At 39.3% G+C, this 16173-nt stretch overlaps 2 protein-coding genes and 4 non-coding genes across 6 annotated transcripts; all 6 read left to right on the top strand.

Moving 5' to 3' along the window:
* Positions 1–1154: 1154 nt before the first annotated feature.
* Positions 1155–6422, top strand: rps3 (ribosomal protein S3). Its single transcript, XM_073484349.1, has 7 exons — positions 1155–1229; positions 2518–2648; positions 2871–2964; positions 3606–3700; positions 4685–4872; positions 5001–5204; positions 6348–6422. Exons 1-6 carry the CDS (start codon positions 1200–1202, stop codon positions 5198–5200), a joined length of 738 nt encoding a protein of 245 aa, XP_073340450.1. The 5' UTR covers positions 1155–1199; the 3' UTR covers positions 5201–5204; positions 6348–6422.
* Positions 2171–2318, top strand: LOC140992386 (small nucleolar RNA SNORD15). Its single transcript, XR_012178036.1, has one exon. It is a non-coding gene; the product is annotated as a small nucleolar RNA SNORD15 (small nucleolar RNA).
* Positions 3227–3376, top strand: LOC140992393 (small nucleolar RNA SNORD15). The gene has a single exon (XR_012178038.1). It is a non-coding gene; the product is annotated as a small nucleolar RNA SNORD15 (small nucleolar RNA).
* On the top strand, positions 4263–4410 carry LOC140992379 (small nucleolar RNA SNORD15). Its single transcript, XR_012178035.1, has one exon. It is a non-coding gene; the product is annotated as a small nucleolar RNA SNORD15 (small nucleolar RNA).
* On the top strand, positions 5755–5904 carry LOC140992371 (small nucleolar RNA SNORD15). The gene has a single exon (XR_012178034.1). It is a non-coding gene; the product is annotated as a small nucleolar RNA SNORD15 (small nucleolar RNA).
* A 1499-nt stretch (positions 6423–7921) lies between the features above and the next one.
* On the top strand, positions 7922–12101 carry kctd14 (potassium channel tetramerization domain containing 14). The gene is made up of 4 exons (XM_073491850.1): positions 7922–8036; positions 10590–10814; positions 10942–11076; positions 11425–12101. The coding sequence occupies exons 1-4, from the start codon at positions 7983–7985 to the stop codon at positions 11734–11736; spliced, it is 726 nt and encodes a 241-aa protein (XP_073347951.1). The 5' UTR covers positions 7922–7982; the 3' UTR covers positions 11737–12101.
* The last annotated feature ends 4072 nt before the right edge of the window (positions 12102–16173 follow it).

Below are 16173 nucleotides of genomic sequence, written 5' to 3'. Positions count from 1 at the left end.
TTAAGTCTCTTTTATTTTTCGGATGACATGGTTGTTTTTTTTGCGGTTGTATTATTTTCACAGGAAACATCTGCAATTGCATCCTCTGAAACAACCTCAGAGGCACAGCTGTGTGTCTTTCCTCTATTCAAGTGAGCCCTACAACAAACCCCAGCGTGTCATCCTTTGCTGGGAAGGTGTCTGAAATAGCAGTCTCAGAAAATGTGTCCAGATATTCCTTCTCAATCAGTTGATGTGAGATTTAGGACACTGCAAGTGAGGGACAGGAGCCACCCTGAGAGCAGCAGGTGCTGTATTCTGGCTGTGGCTGGCTCCATCCCAGTTACATTCCTCCTGTATCTCCCCCTCCTGTTCATCTCCATCTGGGGACTGGTGTGTGTCAGCTTGGGCTAAAAGCTGCAGAGGCAGGAGAGCTTACAGATGTGATACCTCCTCGTCTTTCCCTTGTTTTTCTTTTTCATTCCTACACTTGATTGTGACCATTTACTCGACATCAAACCTGCAGCGCACACAGGACTGTGAGGAACAGGTTAAATCAAACTGTAGTTAATTAGGTTTCATACATGAACTATATTCAATTTTAACTTGGTAAGTATCTGGTATCAAATACCATCAGCATAAGCATAAGACAAAACAAATAATTTCTAGATAACTGACTTTATTTCTTAATCTAGCGATGGCAATGAAATCACCTTCATCTATGTATTTATTGTGTTTAGTGTTTTTTTATAACCTTGAACTCCTCCTTTGATTTGATTTGATTTATTTATTTTTGTTATTATTAAAAAAGAACAGCAGATGTTTTAAACATAAATGGACTTGCTGTCTGCTGAAGCAGCTGTAGTGCAGTGTCGATGTTTCGCCAGTAGATGGCAGTAACAGTTTTGTGGTGGCGCTGCAGCAACACACAGCAGTCTGAAGTATCGTGTGATATTTCCTAAGCCTGTCACTCCTTAAATATTTTTAAAGTTATTATTAAAAAAGGAAACATTGTAAATAATTTGACATTTTTTCCTCTGGTTGATATTTAGCTAACCTACTGCTGAAATCTAAAAAGTACGTTTTTGCGGCTCTAAATAAAAAAAAACTACAAATCCCAACGACAGCCTGGACTCGGCGTCACCGGAAGTGATGCTTTTTGGTATAAATGCATTTCCGCCTCCGTTGAGGGTCCTTTCCTGTCTACGGCCTGTCTGAAGATGGCGGTGCAAATCTCCAAGAAGAGGAAGGTTAGCGCTGTTTTATCACCGTTTTACTCGCACAGACAGCAAGATGATGTACAAATGAGGTCGTGTCGGTTGGGATACAACTGTTTCGTGTTCCCTCCGGTGTTAGTCGAGCTTATTCACCTCTGATCGGGAGAGGATTGATCCAGATGCTGCCGGCGCCGCGTCCTCCTCATTTGGCTAGCTAACATGGCTCTGCCCGCAGCCGCCGGGCATGGACCCACCGGCATGAGCCCAGCACTCGTATTAAACCCGGTCCGGTTGAGAGTGCGGCTGTAGTGGACCTCAATTATCGTGAAATATATTTGCTATTGAACTTTAAGGTCTCATATTCTGGTTTAGCTGGTGCGTTAGCTTCATGACTGGGGCCAGTGGAGAGCTAGCTAACAGATGAACCGTCAGAAATAAAGTGTGTAGTGTGAAATGTAGAGTGAAATCAGTAAATTTGGATCAGAACATAATGGCTGAACAGTGCAGTTATTTTAAATTGCTGTTAATGACTGACAGTAGCATCTAATTTAGATTATAGAGTCAGATTCAGGAGATAAATCCAGTTTAAAACGGATGTGACAAGAAGTGTCTCTCAAACAGTGACCCCTAAACTGACACAAATAAAACCATTAACTCTCATTTAATAAGATTTTGACCCAAAGTCCTGCAGCTTAAAGTTTTGCTGTTATTTGTTTTATTGCAGAAAGTTTGAAACTGAAAAAAAAAAAATCAGTCTGTCAGTGGTATGGATGGAGCTAGTGAAATTTAACTTTTTATATCTAGACCTGACAGATATTGCAGATATTTTGGGTATAGGGATTGTTCAAGTGTGCATCTATGAAAACTGTAGAAAAGCTGTTCGGGCAAAATTAGAATTACTAAATTGGCAATAAAGTTGTCCTTGATTGATTAAAAAAATCCTACTATTGGTACCTTTTTTTTAGTTTTTGTCCCTTCAGTGATGAGACGATGACGAGTCGGAACAGGACTCAGTCTGGTTCTGGTGGTTTCTGGTTCAGGTTCACGTTCTGTGGTTCTGCTCCAGTTCCTCAGAGCAGCGAGTCTTTCGGTTGAAGACATCGAGGCATTTGTCTGAGAAGGGTTGAAGTAGCATCTGCTGAAAGTACCGTTGTAGGAGAGTTTATGGTCTCTGCTTTCATGGGACTTGCTGAACTTTGTTTTTAATCACAGAAATATACAGTCTGTATCAAATGATTCCCTACATATTCTAATAAATATTGACTCCAGTGTTTTTCTTTTTTGATGGTTTAGTGATTAACGTTTCTCTCTACTTTCTTAGTTCGTCTCAGACGGTATCTTCAAGGCCGAGCTGAACGAGTTCCTGACTCGCGAGCTTGCTGAGGATGGCTACTCTGGTGTGGAGGTGCGTGTGACTCCAACCAGGACAGAGATCATCATCCTGGCCACAAGGTGAGTGTCCAGACGCTACTATGACAAATGTGCATGGGTTTGTTTTTGTTTAGCATTTATAGTGAGCTGTTACAATGTTAAGTTACAGAACAAGACCTGTCCACAACATTCAACACTGTCATACGAAAAAACTGAACTGAAAGTGACTGAACTTTTCTTATGCTGCTGAACTACTTTTGTGCCCGTGGTCACAGTGTAACCCTAACTCTCAACTGTCTCTAGGACCCAGAATGTTCTGGGAGAGAAAGGTCGTCGCATCAGAGAGCTGACCGCTGTGGTCCAGAAGAGGTTCGGCTTCCCTGAGGGCAGCGTCGAGGTAAGAAAAAACAGGGTTATTACAAGAGGAAAAGTGCTTACTACAACAAATGCATCATATTGCTGTGAAAACAGAATTTAAACAGTTTGTTGAGGGAAATAAGTTCTTACTCAACTTTTTCCTTCAAAATTGGAAAAAGGGTACCAACAGTAAACACAACAAGCTTGTGCACAGGAGCCACAGTATTTAACTGATGTTAAAACATCCTGTTTGTGTTTTAATATTAAATAATTCAGGCGCACAGGCTTCAGTCTTGTCCTCCCTTCGGTGATGATACGATGACGAGACAGAACAGGACTCAGTCTGGTTCTGTGGGTTACTGGTTCGGGTCCACGTTCTGTGGTCCTGCTCCAGTTCCCCAGATCAGGGAGTCCTTTTCACATGAAGACACAGAGGCATTTGTCTGAGAAGGGTTGAAGCATCAGGAGTGTTTCGCATTTCCAAAAAAAAAAGGATCTAGACCAGATTAATGACGTAGACAGGAGTGAGATTTTCTGTCCACTGCTGCTGTTTTATGAAAACATGATGTATGTAGAGCCAATTTATTTATCTGCATATAACGTAATAAAATGTCTTTGCAATAGTTGTTACTTTCCGTTGGCAGCATGCAGTTGTTGACTGAACGTTCTCCTCTCTTTTAGCTGTATGCTGAGAAAGTTGCCACTCGTGGTCTGTGCGCCATCGCTCAGGCTGAGTCTCTGCGCTACAAGCTGCTGGGAGGTCTGGCTGTGCGTAGGTAAGCACTGCTGTTCAAGAACTGGGAGGATTTACTGTCGGTTCATTCAAAGCTTCAGTTGAGGTTTTTGAAAGAAACTTCAGATAAATCCTCAATGTCTATAGTACTAGAGCCAAAGTAGATTTTTCTTGTCTTTGTATAAATGTAGTTCAGCCTTTGAATGGTGATTGAGTATTAAAATGTTCTGTACAGCCCCATGATTTTCTCTTCTGTTGGCTGAGCTGATCATACCTTTTTGTTTTTTTTGAATTAATCTTTGCTCAAATGTAGCTTTAATGTTTTAAGGAGTTGCGTCATATTTAGAGCGAGTGCACGGTAACTCTGATATGAAGCAGCTTGTAGTTCGGTTTCCCATGCTGGTAGTGAATTGGATGATTGATATTAATGTAAACCAAATTTTGGTTCATGGATTATAATGTGATGTAACAAAGTAGGTTTGTGTGTCCTCAAATTCAGCACATCGTTTTACGTTTTGTTTTCATAGCTGTATGAAGAGGAAATACAATTGAATCCTAATAATTTTTGAGTTGTAATGAGCCTCGTGTTCGTTCAATTTTTGTCCCTTCAGTGATGAGACGATGACGAGTCGGAACAGGACTCAGTCTGGTTCTGGTGGTTTCTGGTTCAGGTTCACGTTCTGTGGTTCTGCTCCAGTTCCTCAGAGCAGCGAGTCTTTCGGTTGAAGACATCGAGGCATTTGTCTGAGAAGGGTTGAAGTAGCATCTGCTGAAAGTACTGTTGTAGATGTTATGGTCTCTGCTTTCATGAGATTAGCTGCCTATTTTTTTTTTTTTTTAATCACAGAAATATACGGTCTATCAACCACAATATAGCTCAGTATTCCTTGTGCCTAAACCCAGCAGAAACTGCCATCTTTGCAGTAAATTTTAAAACTTTGAGATTTTTGAGACACTTGTTCATTCTTACCAAAAGAACAGGAAAGTTTCTGTCTATTCACACTGTTCTTACCCTCTTTTCTCTCAGGGCCTGCTACGGTGTTCTGAGGTTCATCATGGAGAGCGGTGCCAAGGGTTGTGAGGTCGTGGTGTCCGGCAAGCTGAGGGGTCAGAGGGCCAAGTCCATGAAGTTTGTGGACGGTCTGATGATCCACAGCGGAGACCCCGTCAACTACTACGTCGACACAGCTGTCCGCCACGTCCTGCTGAGGCAGGGTGAGTACAGCTCGACCAGGGACACAGCAGCAACATTAAAGAAACAGTTAGATTCCAGCTGTACTTCATTTGTTTTTGCTGGTACTAGTAATGCATGTTTTATTCATGTCATTGTCGGTCATCATCAGGTGTGCTGGGCATCAAGGTGAAGATCATGCTGCCCTGGGACCCCACCGGTAAGATCGGCCCCAAGAAGCCCCTGCCCGACCACGTCAGCATCGTGGAGCCCAAGGAGGAGGCCGCGCCCACCACACCCATTTCTGAGCAGAAGGGGGCCAAGCCAGACGTGCCCGTCATGCCCCAGGGAACACCTGTACCCACCGCATAAGAAGGTCAGAGACGGCAGGGTCCCATCAGCCGGTTTACTCTTTACTGTTTGTTACCTTTGAGTAGTGACTGGTTTCAAGTGTTCTGTTGGGATAATGGACACCACAGAATCAGCATCTTTAACACAATTAGGGACCCGCGGTTTGTTTTCTTTTAAAGAAAAAATTGCAATTGCAAAAATGTGTTACTGTTAATTTCTTAGGATGGACACAACCAGTGCCCCAAAATGACTCAGGATACACGATGCAGCAATCATGAGTACACTTTGAATGTAAACACAATGGCTCAATATCAGAGGACAGGTATAATCTTGAAGTATTTTAATCTATATATTACAAACTGAGCGATCCAGCTGTCTTCAGTACAGTTAACGTTTTTGTCATGATTGTAGTGAACCTGATTTTTATAATGTGGAAACATCTGATTCAGTGATAACACACTGTAGGCCTTGATTGTGACGTAGGCGTTGGCTTTTTAGGTGAACGAAATATGCTTAAAACGTCACTTTAATTTGACCATATCCAGGCAGTACACAAAAAAATTCTGTTTTAGTCCCTTCGGTGATGATACGATGACGAGTCGGAACAGGTCTCATTCTGGTTCTGGTGGTTTCTGGTTCAGATTCACGTTCTGTGGTTCTGTCCCAGTTCCTCAGAGCAGCGAGCCCTTTTTGGTTGAAGACATTGAGGCATTTGTCTGAGAAGGATTGAAGCTGTTTTTAAGAATAACTGAGGAGGAGTGAGTGTAGGTTAATAACGCCAACAAACCGAGCAAACCAAAATAAACCGGAAAGTATTTGCTTTCACAGGATTTACTTGCCAACAAAGACACTGTTGGACACAGGATTCCTTTAGATCTAGAATAAATTGATTGATAAAAAAATCTAAGGATTAAAAGAATAAATTTATACTATATATTAATCAGTTTAAGCCTGAAATGAACGAGAATTGGTACAAACCTGTAAAGTGTCAAGATCAATTATAACTGATGGCCCGTTAACATAAGTTTGAATGTTATAAAAATCATCAGTCATGAGACAACTAATATTTGAAGCATTGATGGTTTTGACTAAAACCATTCATTGTTTTTAACATGAAGTCATACGTGTTTGATGCTGGTTTTAATTGATTGAATTTGTCTTTTTTCAGGTTTTCCAGTTCGATCAGATGGAAGCAAGACCTTCGGTTTTTTGTGTACAAAAACAATAAAATCTGGAAAATACACTTCACATGTTGTGGTCACTTTGTTGCACTGTTCAGTCTTGATAAGTTTGGGGAATTACAGTTCACTGGTCACGCAAATGTTTGAATGTGAAGCTCCTCAAGTATTTAATTCTTTTAACGGGTCAGAAATGTTTTTATCAACAAGGTATCGTTTGCTATCCACATCTAGAGGTAACCGAAGAGCTGTAGAACATAATATACAGAACACAAGATCATAATCTGACACGCTCCTTAAATTTCTAAGTCTTTTAAACACCGGTTTGGTCAAAAAAGATTGCATAAGAGTTTTATTTCCTTGTGTTTGCTCTGGGAAGATTGAGTCAGACCAGAACTATCTGACAGGAGGAAACAAGATGTCTCACTCTGTTCTGATCCCTGGCACCAGAAACAGACTGCTGAAGTGAAGTTTATAAAAAAAATCCCATTTTTAATTTGAGTGTTGGGTAAATCGTGTTGGACCTATGACCTCTTGGTTAATTTATAAGTTTCTGATTGAAATATAAGAACACCATTTGTTCCATCTTTCAAAATCAATGTAAACTACCTCCACAGCGTTCATATTTGAATGCATCATAAAATACAACATAATCACACGGAGCAGTCAAAACAAAAGTTTGAAACCACGTGTTTTACATCAAACCATGGAAGTTAAGTAGATAATTATCAGTCTGCACAGGTGTATTTTAGTTTGTGAAGCAGTTGGGGCAGGCACAGTTTTGATGGTATTTGAACTTCACTTGAGTATTTCCATTTTCTGCTACTTTATACTTCTACTCCATTACAGTTTGGAGGTAAATATTGTACTTTTTCACTCCCCTACATTTATTTGATTACTTGAATACTTTGCAGATAACATGCAGCATCAGAGCAGAAGTAGAACATTTATTTTTAAATACATTTTTTACTGTTGATACTCGAGTACGTTTAAAATCAGATACTTTAGGATGTTTATTCAAGTACTACTCATGGGTGACTTTTACTCTTACCACAGTAGTATGTTAAAAAGATATCTTTACTTTTACTTAAGTATGACTTTTGGGTACTGCCCACAGTATGCATTTTATACATACATGTGGGTATGAATTATATACTTCTACTTTTAATACTTAAGTACTCACTAATAAAAATGTGTATATTAATATATATATTTGTAACTATAGTTACATTTGTGTGTAAATGTATACAAAGACAAAAATGTAACTATATGTTTAGTTTTACTTGCACCTTCGGTACTTTAGTGCCAGAATTACTTTTAAGACTTGAGTACATATAAAATCAGATACTTTAAGACTTTTACTCGAGTACTGTTCCTCTGGGTGACTTTTACTTCAGCCGAAGTAATATTTTAATACATTATCTTTATTTTACTCGATTTGGTAATGAGAGCAGAGTTTCCCAAATGTTGACAGACCAAAGTCATAGATTTTACTCCAGAGTGACTCATCTTCTCAGCACTACAGCACCTGCAGGTCCGGGTTAGGCCACGCCCCCTGGCTCCTACCTGTTGAGCGGTGTAAGAAGAAGAAGAAATCTCCCACCTGAACAGACCCTGAAGTCAAGATGAGTCTGCCGGACTACAAATCACCTGAAAAACAGTCTTCAGGTGCAGCTCCAGTAAGAAACACTGACTTTTAACATCACAGGTTAAGATTTAGTGAAGCAGCGAGCGTCAAACTCACCTGTTACCTGCCTGAACAGGTGATGGAGGCGCAGAGAGGCTACACACCACTGAGGATAACACACCTTTGTTCTTGTTTCCATACTGAGCTCATTTCTTCCTGCAGGTTTTCTTTTCTTTCAGTCATTTTAAGGTCTGAACGAGTTGAAACAGCCGCCATGTTCTGCAGGAACGTAAACGATGAGGAAACTCGAGAAGTAACGAACCGAGACAGAAGTAAAAGTTTATTAACCCTTAAATGTGTCTCACAGGGAAATACACGATTTACTCAACTAAATTAAATGTAGTGGAGTAAAAAGTACAATAATCACTGAGTGGTAGTGGAGAAGAAGTACTCAAATATAAACTCAAATATGTACTTAAGTGCCATATTGAGTAAATTAACGTTACTTTGAGCGTTACAAAAAGTTCCTAAAAGATAGATTTTGTTAAATTTAATTTGATAAAGTATCTGGTATTAAATGTACTCAAGTATCAACAGTTATTTTCTGGCAATAAATGTACTTAAGTATTATAATTACAAATAAAAGTAACGTATACATATATTTAAATGTATGTACATAATCTGTACTCTGTGTAGTAAAAGTACCTCAAAGTCATACTTGAGTAAAAGTAAAGATACCGTGTTTAAAATATTACTTTGGTTAAGGTGAAAGTCAGCCATTCAAATATTACTTACTTACTCAAAGTATCTGGTATTAAATGTACTCAAGTATTCAAAGTTTACAAGCATACAAAAATGTACTTAGTTACTTTCCAGTATGGTAAAAAGTAATTAAAAGTCATACTTTAATAAGTATGCAGATATTGTATTACATTGGGAAAGTATCTGATAATAAATGTACTCAAGTATCAAAAGTACAAGTAACTTATACATATAAAGTATTTACATGTATGGAAACATTGTACACTACAGGTCGACCGATTATTGGATCCGATATTCAGATTTTTTAAAATCCGACTGTCGATAAAGACAGTTTATTAAAAATGTTCTACTTTGGCTCTGATGCAGCATGTAATCCTCAAAGTAACTAGTAACTAAAGTTATGATATGAATGTAGTGGAGTAAAAAGTATAATATTGCCTTTAAAATGTAGTGGAGTGAGCAATCCAAAATGGAAATACTCAAGTACAAGTACCTCAAAATTGTACTTTAGTACAGCACTTGAGTAAATGTACTTAGTTACTTTCCACCACTACAGTTATTGATCATAGATCTGCTGTAACTGGACTGGTTTTCTGAGAGACAGTGGAGGCACGAGGTCTTATCAACCTGAGCAAATCAATATGGAGGTGACTCACGCTGACGCCCTTTACTGAACACACAGTGTGTGTGTGTGTGTGTGTGTGTGTGTGTGTGTGTGTGTGTGTTAAAGTAATTAAGGAGCTGTAAGTGAGGACAAGAACAGCTGTTTTCACTGTCATTTAATCTACAGTATCATGTTCACTGTGGTTTATTCTAGAGCTGCAGCGATCAGTCGACTCATTGATGAGTTGATTTTGTTTCATTCCAGTAATTTTTCAGGCATCAGTGTCAAACATGTTCTGGTTCCAGCATTTATGACGGTAAATGAAGAAACCTGTAGAAACTATTTGAAGACGTCTCTTTGAGCTCTGGGAGGTAAACGTATTTTTTTCATAATGATCCGTCAGATGTGGTTATTAAACACATATTTTACACATATATATTAAATTATTATGATTTATGCATCATTTTTCACATTATAAACTCTTAAAAAATGTTTCATATCGGCCCGTTTCAGACAACATATGTGCCAGTACTGATTAATCTGTGATAGGCCAGTATCGGCCGATAATATTGGCCTACTGATATGTCTGTGGTGCCCTGCATAAGTTTTATAGACCAAACAATGAATAAAAAAACGATCATTATAGTTTATACGATGACAAAAGTTATAGTAAATGCAAATCACATGTTCCCAAACCACAAAGTCACTTCTCACTTATTCAGCATCCACTGTAAATTAAACCCGGACTACACTGGGTTTTCAATGTTAGCTGTTGTTTTAGTCTTCTATAACGTTAAACTAAATATCTTTTGAGTTTTGGACTGTTTTGGACTCAGTTTGTCATTTCGGAAGTGGTGAGAGGGCGTTTTTTTCTATTTTTTGACAAAGAATAAACAGCTAATCAAGAAAAATAATGGATAATGAACTTGCCATCAATCTGCAGTAAGCTAGTCTGGAAAATGTCACCTGTAAAGTGGATGCTGTGCACTCATCTTTACCAATATCTTTAAAATGACAGAATCTGTCAGAAACAAGAATTAAACTCAACCCGAGTCTCACTGTTAAAAGTACAGTGTTTGGGTAGTGTAGCTGATTCCTGCTTGAGAGGCTGCTCAAACATTACTTTTCTTTTCAATGCAGTTATTTTGATTTACTTATGAATGAGATATATGTTCTCAGGACACAAAACAAAAAGGGAGAAATAAACCTGAAGTAAATGAGTAATCTTTGTCCCCTCAGCCCTCTCCGGTCGTGCAGTTAAACGTCGGGGGTCACCCGTTCAGCACCTTTCTGAGCACGCTCAGGAAACACCCCGACTCCAAGCTGGCCGAGCTGTTCAGCGGTCAGCCCAAACTACGCACCGACACGCAGGGACGATACTTCATCGACCGCGATGGTTCGCACTTCGGAGCCGTCCTGGAGTTCCTGAGATCCGACTGTGTGCCCACAGAGAACATCCAGGAGGTTTGAGACCTGCTGTTTCATCAGTCGACTGCTTTAAAGACATCATGAAGGATGTGAACGGCTCCTGTCACCTCAGAAACAGACGCGATCAGTCCGCCTGTTGAAGTGTGTGTGTGTGTTTCTGCAGGTCCACAGGGAGGCGGTGTACTACAACATCAAACAGCTGATCAAACGTCTGGAGGAAACTCCTCGGCTGTTTGGAGAGCTGGTGGGAAGGCAGCAGTTCCTCTCCAGAGTCCCTCACTACAAAGAAAACATCGAGGTCAGAAACACTCACTGACGGAGGGACAACACAACATGAATTGTTCCTTTACGTGTTGAGAAAATCCTCCTTCTTCTTCTTCTTCAGCTAGATAAACTCGTTAAACTCCCCTTTGATTAGCTGGAAAATGCTTCGTCACAAAGCTGAGAACAGGCTGTTTCATTACTGTAGATTAAACTGCCAACAGTATATTAAGGAGTTAAAATGAGCTCCAGCTGAATCATCTACAGCAGTGAAGTCACACATTCACATTAATGACAGGAAACATTTTTTCTGCAACTTGAGTCCTTTAACTTTTCATACGTGAAGCACATTTTGCTGATAAATGCAGGTAAATATTTCTTCCAGGTGCTGATTCGTATCGCCAGAGCCGAGGCCATCGCCGCCCGCCACTCCACCATCATGATCTGCGTGCTGCGGACGGAGGAGGATTTGGGTTTCTATGACAACGCCATCAACAGCCTGGAGGCGGACAAGGAGTCGGTGGTGACGTTCGGACCCTGGAAGGCCTTCCCGTCCGTTAAAGACCTGCTGGACTGCGTGAAGACGGACATCGAGAGTCAGGGCTACAGGGTGAGCATCGAGCCGCACGTCATGGAGAAGAGCTTCCTGTCCAGGAGCTACGACTACTTCTACAAACTCATGTTCACCTGGTGGTGACGAGAAGACGGCAACCAAACTGTACATACAAACAACAGACAGTATTTGTTCAAAGTTGCTGCAGTTTCTCCTAAATGTGTGTAAGTCATGCTGCATGTTTATTCACCCATTTAAAGAAAACGGGGTCTTGATTTTGAACATTTTAGACACAAGGGGTCAGTAAAGTATCTGTAAATAATTAATTTCAAACGTACGGTGGTGTAAGATCAAGTGTTTATGTATCCTTACTCTCTAACAACAAAGACCTTTTATCTAATGATTAATTTAGGTGCTCGTGTATATGAGTATTGTTTCATATCCAGTGTAATGTCAGTGAAATCATGTACTGCTGCTCAGTTTTAATAAACAACAACATCTGAACAATCTGACTGTCTATTTAGGTATTTTGTCTTCCTGGTGTGGCTGCTCGCCTGGTGATGCCTGACCAGCTACAGATCGACCACCTTTCTTATAAGCTTTAAATCATTAACAGTCCAACAAGAGACTTATAGGAACGACCCCATAAAACAAAACTCCTTAAAAGTTTGCTCTCAGGTGTTTTCTATATTAAAAGGCACTAAAAACTACCTGGACACCCTGATATGCTCTAGAGTATAGTCTCTCTAGGATATTTCTATATTAATCATCACCTCGCGTCTTTTCAACACCTGCTGCAGACATCTCGGCTCCAAGCTTCACACCTTTTCTGCTTCCTACAGTTGCAACACTTCTTAAGAGCTCGTGTTTGAGCAGAAACCCAGTCATGCTGCGTTTGACAGTCTGATTATTAAACCATATGCTAAAGGCACTGTGTCTAATTTCAGGCTTATCTTTCAAAGATACTTCACCCCAAAAAACTTCATCACACCAATTCTTACAATGTCAGAGGTCGTAAACTCAACACCTGCTGCCTTAACCACACTTCTAGGGGTCATGGAGCAGCCAAGTCTCCAGGATGTGATGTTTGCAGTCAACGTTTCGGCAAACCACAGGTACGTCCAAGGTCGAGATGTGTCCCAAACGTGGAATATCACGTTCAAAGTAAATGCTTACTAGCTGACTTTCACATATTGCAGCCAACAAGGCAACGAGTCGCACCTGAGGACGTTTCCATTTGTTCTTGTGGCGACCAGAACAGGTAATTTAATCCAAACCAGGATGTTTTCCAAACACTAACCAAGTTTTTTTTCGTTGTGAGAAAACAAATAGAAAATTCATCCTAAACAAACGTGAAGTTGAAACATAAAGAAAGTCAGGTAGAGTCTCTCTCATCTCTCCACCACCCAGAAAACTGCTGCAATTCTGCAAACCTGAGAAGCCCCAACGTTTGACATGTGAGGGATGTTAGGGAATGTGTTTCATCTAGAAAATATAAGATTTACTAGTAATCTAGTACTTTGTGGGGGTCTAAGATTACTAGGTTTGAGGGGCAGAGATAAATAAATAAATAATGAGAGAGAAAGAGGGAGACGGACTTTTGGAGGCTCGTTTCCACCAGTTGAAGAGAAAAAAAAGATGAAAACTAAACTTGATGAAAAAATATTTCCATTGTCAGTCAAAATTATGATAATAAAAGTCAAAATTATAAGAAAAAGGGCAAAATTATTAGGTAAAAAGTTTAAATTATAGGATAAATTGTCAAATTATGATGTACAAAGTCAAAATTATGGTAATAAGGGGCAAAATTATGAGAATAAAAGTTAAAATGATGAGGTAAAAAGTTTAAATTATTGGATAAAATGTCATAGTTCTGTGGGAATATACATATATATATTTTTAATAAAGGCTACATTTTCATCAACTTCTTGTCTTTCACTGGCAGAAAATGTCTTCCATCACATCCTCGTCCTCTGAACTGCCCAGGTGTGGTGTTCAGGTTTGATTCTGTAGGAAAACATGTTTCATTCAGCTAATTTGTGTCATTAACATCAAGAAAACTCATTACATTGAAAAATGCATTATTTGTGATTACAGTGATGCTTGTTGGTAATGTTTTAATGATGTTACTGATGTATATTATTCAGCTGAGCTCCCTCATAACTCGAACCAGGCTTGTAACTAACTCAGATTTAAGTGTCACCGTCAATATGTTGCATGATTTTTTCTTTTTCTTCTGTGTATTTGTTCTGTTGGACAACTTTTGATTAATTATTATATATATAATAAGAAGCAGTTTGTTTTGTGTGTGCTTAACGAGCTACAGGGGAATGGACACATTAACATGAACACGTGTAATACATAATGTAATACAAATAAACAGCTTCAACTCTGTAAGTCCAGAGTTTGTAGAGTTAAATCTGCTGATGTTATTCAGGCGGTTGCATATCGAGTTTGCACCTCGTAAGAGTAGTTAGGTGTGAAATCCTTCACAGTGCTGTGTTGTGTTTTAGCACCAGTGATGTTCAGTTGTCGAGGATAACACTGCGTCACAAACACAACACTGGGAAATCCATGACCCAGATGAAAAGAAAGAAAAAGGTCATCGAACACAAAAGCTGAACCAGCATGTTGAGAGCGGAGCAGCGTTCACCACACAGCCGGGCAGGGTGTCAACCCTCCGCGTCACAGCGCTTCCTGTGTGCTCACACTGTGAACAACAACAAAACACAGTGGGCACGAATACAGCAGCACAAAAACACCACAAGCTGTGAGTGAATTTCAGGAATAGTTTATATATTATATTCTAATATTAGAGTTTAGGAATCACCGAGTAAAGCAGACTAAAACATTTAAGTTGTTAAAACGTTAACGTTCACACAACTTAAATTTAATAGTCTGCTTTACTCAATAATTCAGAGGTTATCGGTTTCCTGACTTTTTTTAGTGTCAGGTCAACTTTAAGATATACAGAGTCTGAGCAAACACCAGCGAGAAGACGCTCTTTCTATACAGTTTTTATTCTTACTGCTTTTAACTGGGTCGCATTCTGACGTATCGAGGTCAGATGAGTCATTCTGGAGCGCTCATGATTTGAGTTTAATAAACATATATACAAATAAAATAAATTAATATACATATTTTCAAACTTCAACAGAGCTGTTTGGTGAAATAAAGTTAAAAACAGCCCAAATCACCTGGACGGATTTGAAACATGACTTTGGTTCTCGAGTGCTTTTCCTTCCTCTGTACGGAGAAACGTGGACCTGCGACCTCTTCTACAGTATTTTCACCACAACGTGTCACAATCACATTTCCTCTTAAAACCCCCACAGGGACAAAAAAGTGCCCACCGCTGCGTTTCACACCTTCTGTCACATTATAAGAAAAGTGACTCTGATACGTGACAATAAGACATGAAGGTCAGAAGGTGGATGTGTCTTTCTTTAACTTGTATTTATTCTGACTGATGTTGTTTTATAGTTTTTTATTGCAATATATATAAACATGTATATGTACATCATGTGCACATATTTATCCAGTATTTATTCTTTTTCTTTGACTTTTAAGGTGCATTGTTGACGGTACAGAGATGATGAGAGAGACACGTATCAAACCGCCAGGGTCATTTATGAAACACCAAACTGAAGTGAAAACACCCAGTGATAAAGTCAAAAGCAACATTTGTCTTAAAAATGTAAATAGTAACAGTTCTTGCATGTCGTTGAGTCTCTTTCTCTATATTTTATATTTTATATTTGTCTGTTTTCAGTCCAATCATCTTGTAGAAATTAGCATCAGTATCTTTAAAAACAAGTTTGTGGACATTAATTCACATTCCTTTTAAATATAATGAAATATAACATTTGAATTACTTGAGTAAGCTTCTTTTAAAATGTAAATTTAAAGGACAAGTTCACCCAAAACCGAAAACATTATCAGTCATCATCTCCTCCCCCTCCACGCTGATGGAAAGTCAGTCATTTCTGGAGTTTCACAGCAAAACAGCGTCGCAGCGTTCTCCTGAACAACTGAAGCAGCTGGAGACTTGTTTTAAAACGTAAAAAACAACCAAAAAAACGTAAAATGGCTCCATACAGCTCGTCTGTCAAGTCTACAGGAGGCCCAGGATCACAAACTGATTTGATTTACGCCCTTTCTTTCGGCTGAAATCTTCACTGTACCGAAATACGCATATATTACTCTTATGTACCTATTTGTTTACAGTTATTATGTCAACTGTGAGTCGAGGGTGTAAATGACGTCTTGTCAAATCATTTTGGGATCTCAGGGCCTCGAGGTTTTAAAACAAGTCTCCAGCTACGTCAGTTCTTTAAGAGGATGCTGCAACTCTGTTTTGCCGTGAAGCTCCAGAAATGTCTTGTGGACTACGAAAGTTCACCTGACTTTCCATAAACATGGAGGTGAGGAGATAACTTTACTTTACTGCATTAAAACAATCACAGCGGTGTCGAGATGATGCTGTAATTTGCTGGATGTAACTTTTTTGCATTAATCGAACAGCAGATTAAATTGCAGGTCTCATCACTTCATCCTCTAATGAGCCATTAAATCTTTATA

The sequence above is a fragment of the Pagrus major genome, chromosome 2, assembly GCF_040436345.1.
Source record: "Pagrus major chromosome 2, Pma_NU_1.0".
Taxonomy (NCBI): domain Eukaryota; kingdom Metazoa; phylum Chordata; class Actinopteri; order Spariformes; family Sparidae; genus Pagrus; species Pagrus major.
Note: the sequence above shows the minus strand (reverse complement) of the source record. Positions and strands in the feature narration are given on the sequence as shown.

Excerpts from the sequence above, each read along its gene's own strand:
- rps3 (XM_073484349.1), top strand. The coding sequence starts at position 1,200 with ATGGCGGTGCAAATCTCCAAGAAGAGGAAG. Across the intron at positions 1,230-2,517 it reads AAATCTCCAAGAAGAGGAAG|TTCGTCTCAGACGGTATCTT; the intron begins GTTAGCGCTGTT and ends CTACTTTCTTAG. Across the intron at positions 3,701-4,684 it reads GGAGGTCTGGCTGTGCGTAG|GGCCTGCTACGGTGTTCTGA; the intron begins GTAAGCACTGCT and ends CTTTTCTCTCAG.
- kctd14 (XM_073491850.1), top strand. The coding sequence starts at position 7,983 with ATGAGTCTGCCGGACTACAAATCACCTGAAAAACAGTCTTCAGGTGCA. Across the intron at positions 10,815-10,941 it reads CCACAGAGAACATCCAGGAG|GTCCACAGGGAGGCGGTGTA; the intron begins GTTTGAGACCTG and ends GTGTTTCTGCAG. Across the intron at positions 11,077-11,424 it reads ACTACAAAGAAAACATCGAG|GTGCTGATTCGTATCGCCAG; the intron begins GTCAGAAACACT and ends TATTTCTTCCAG.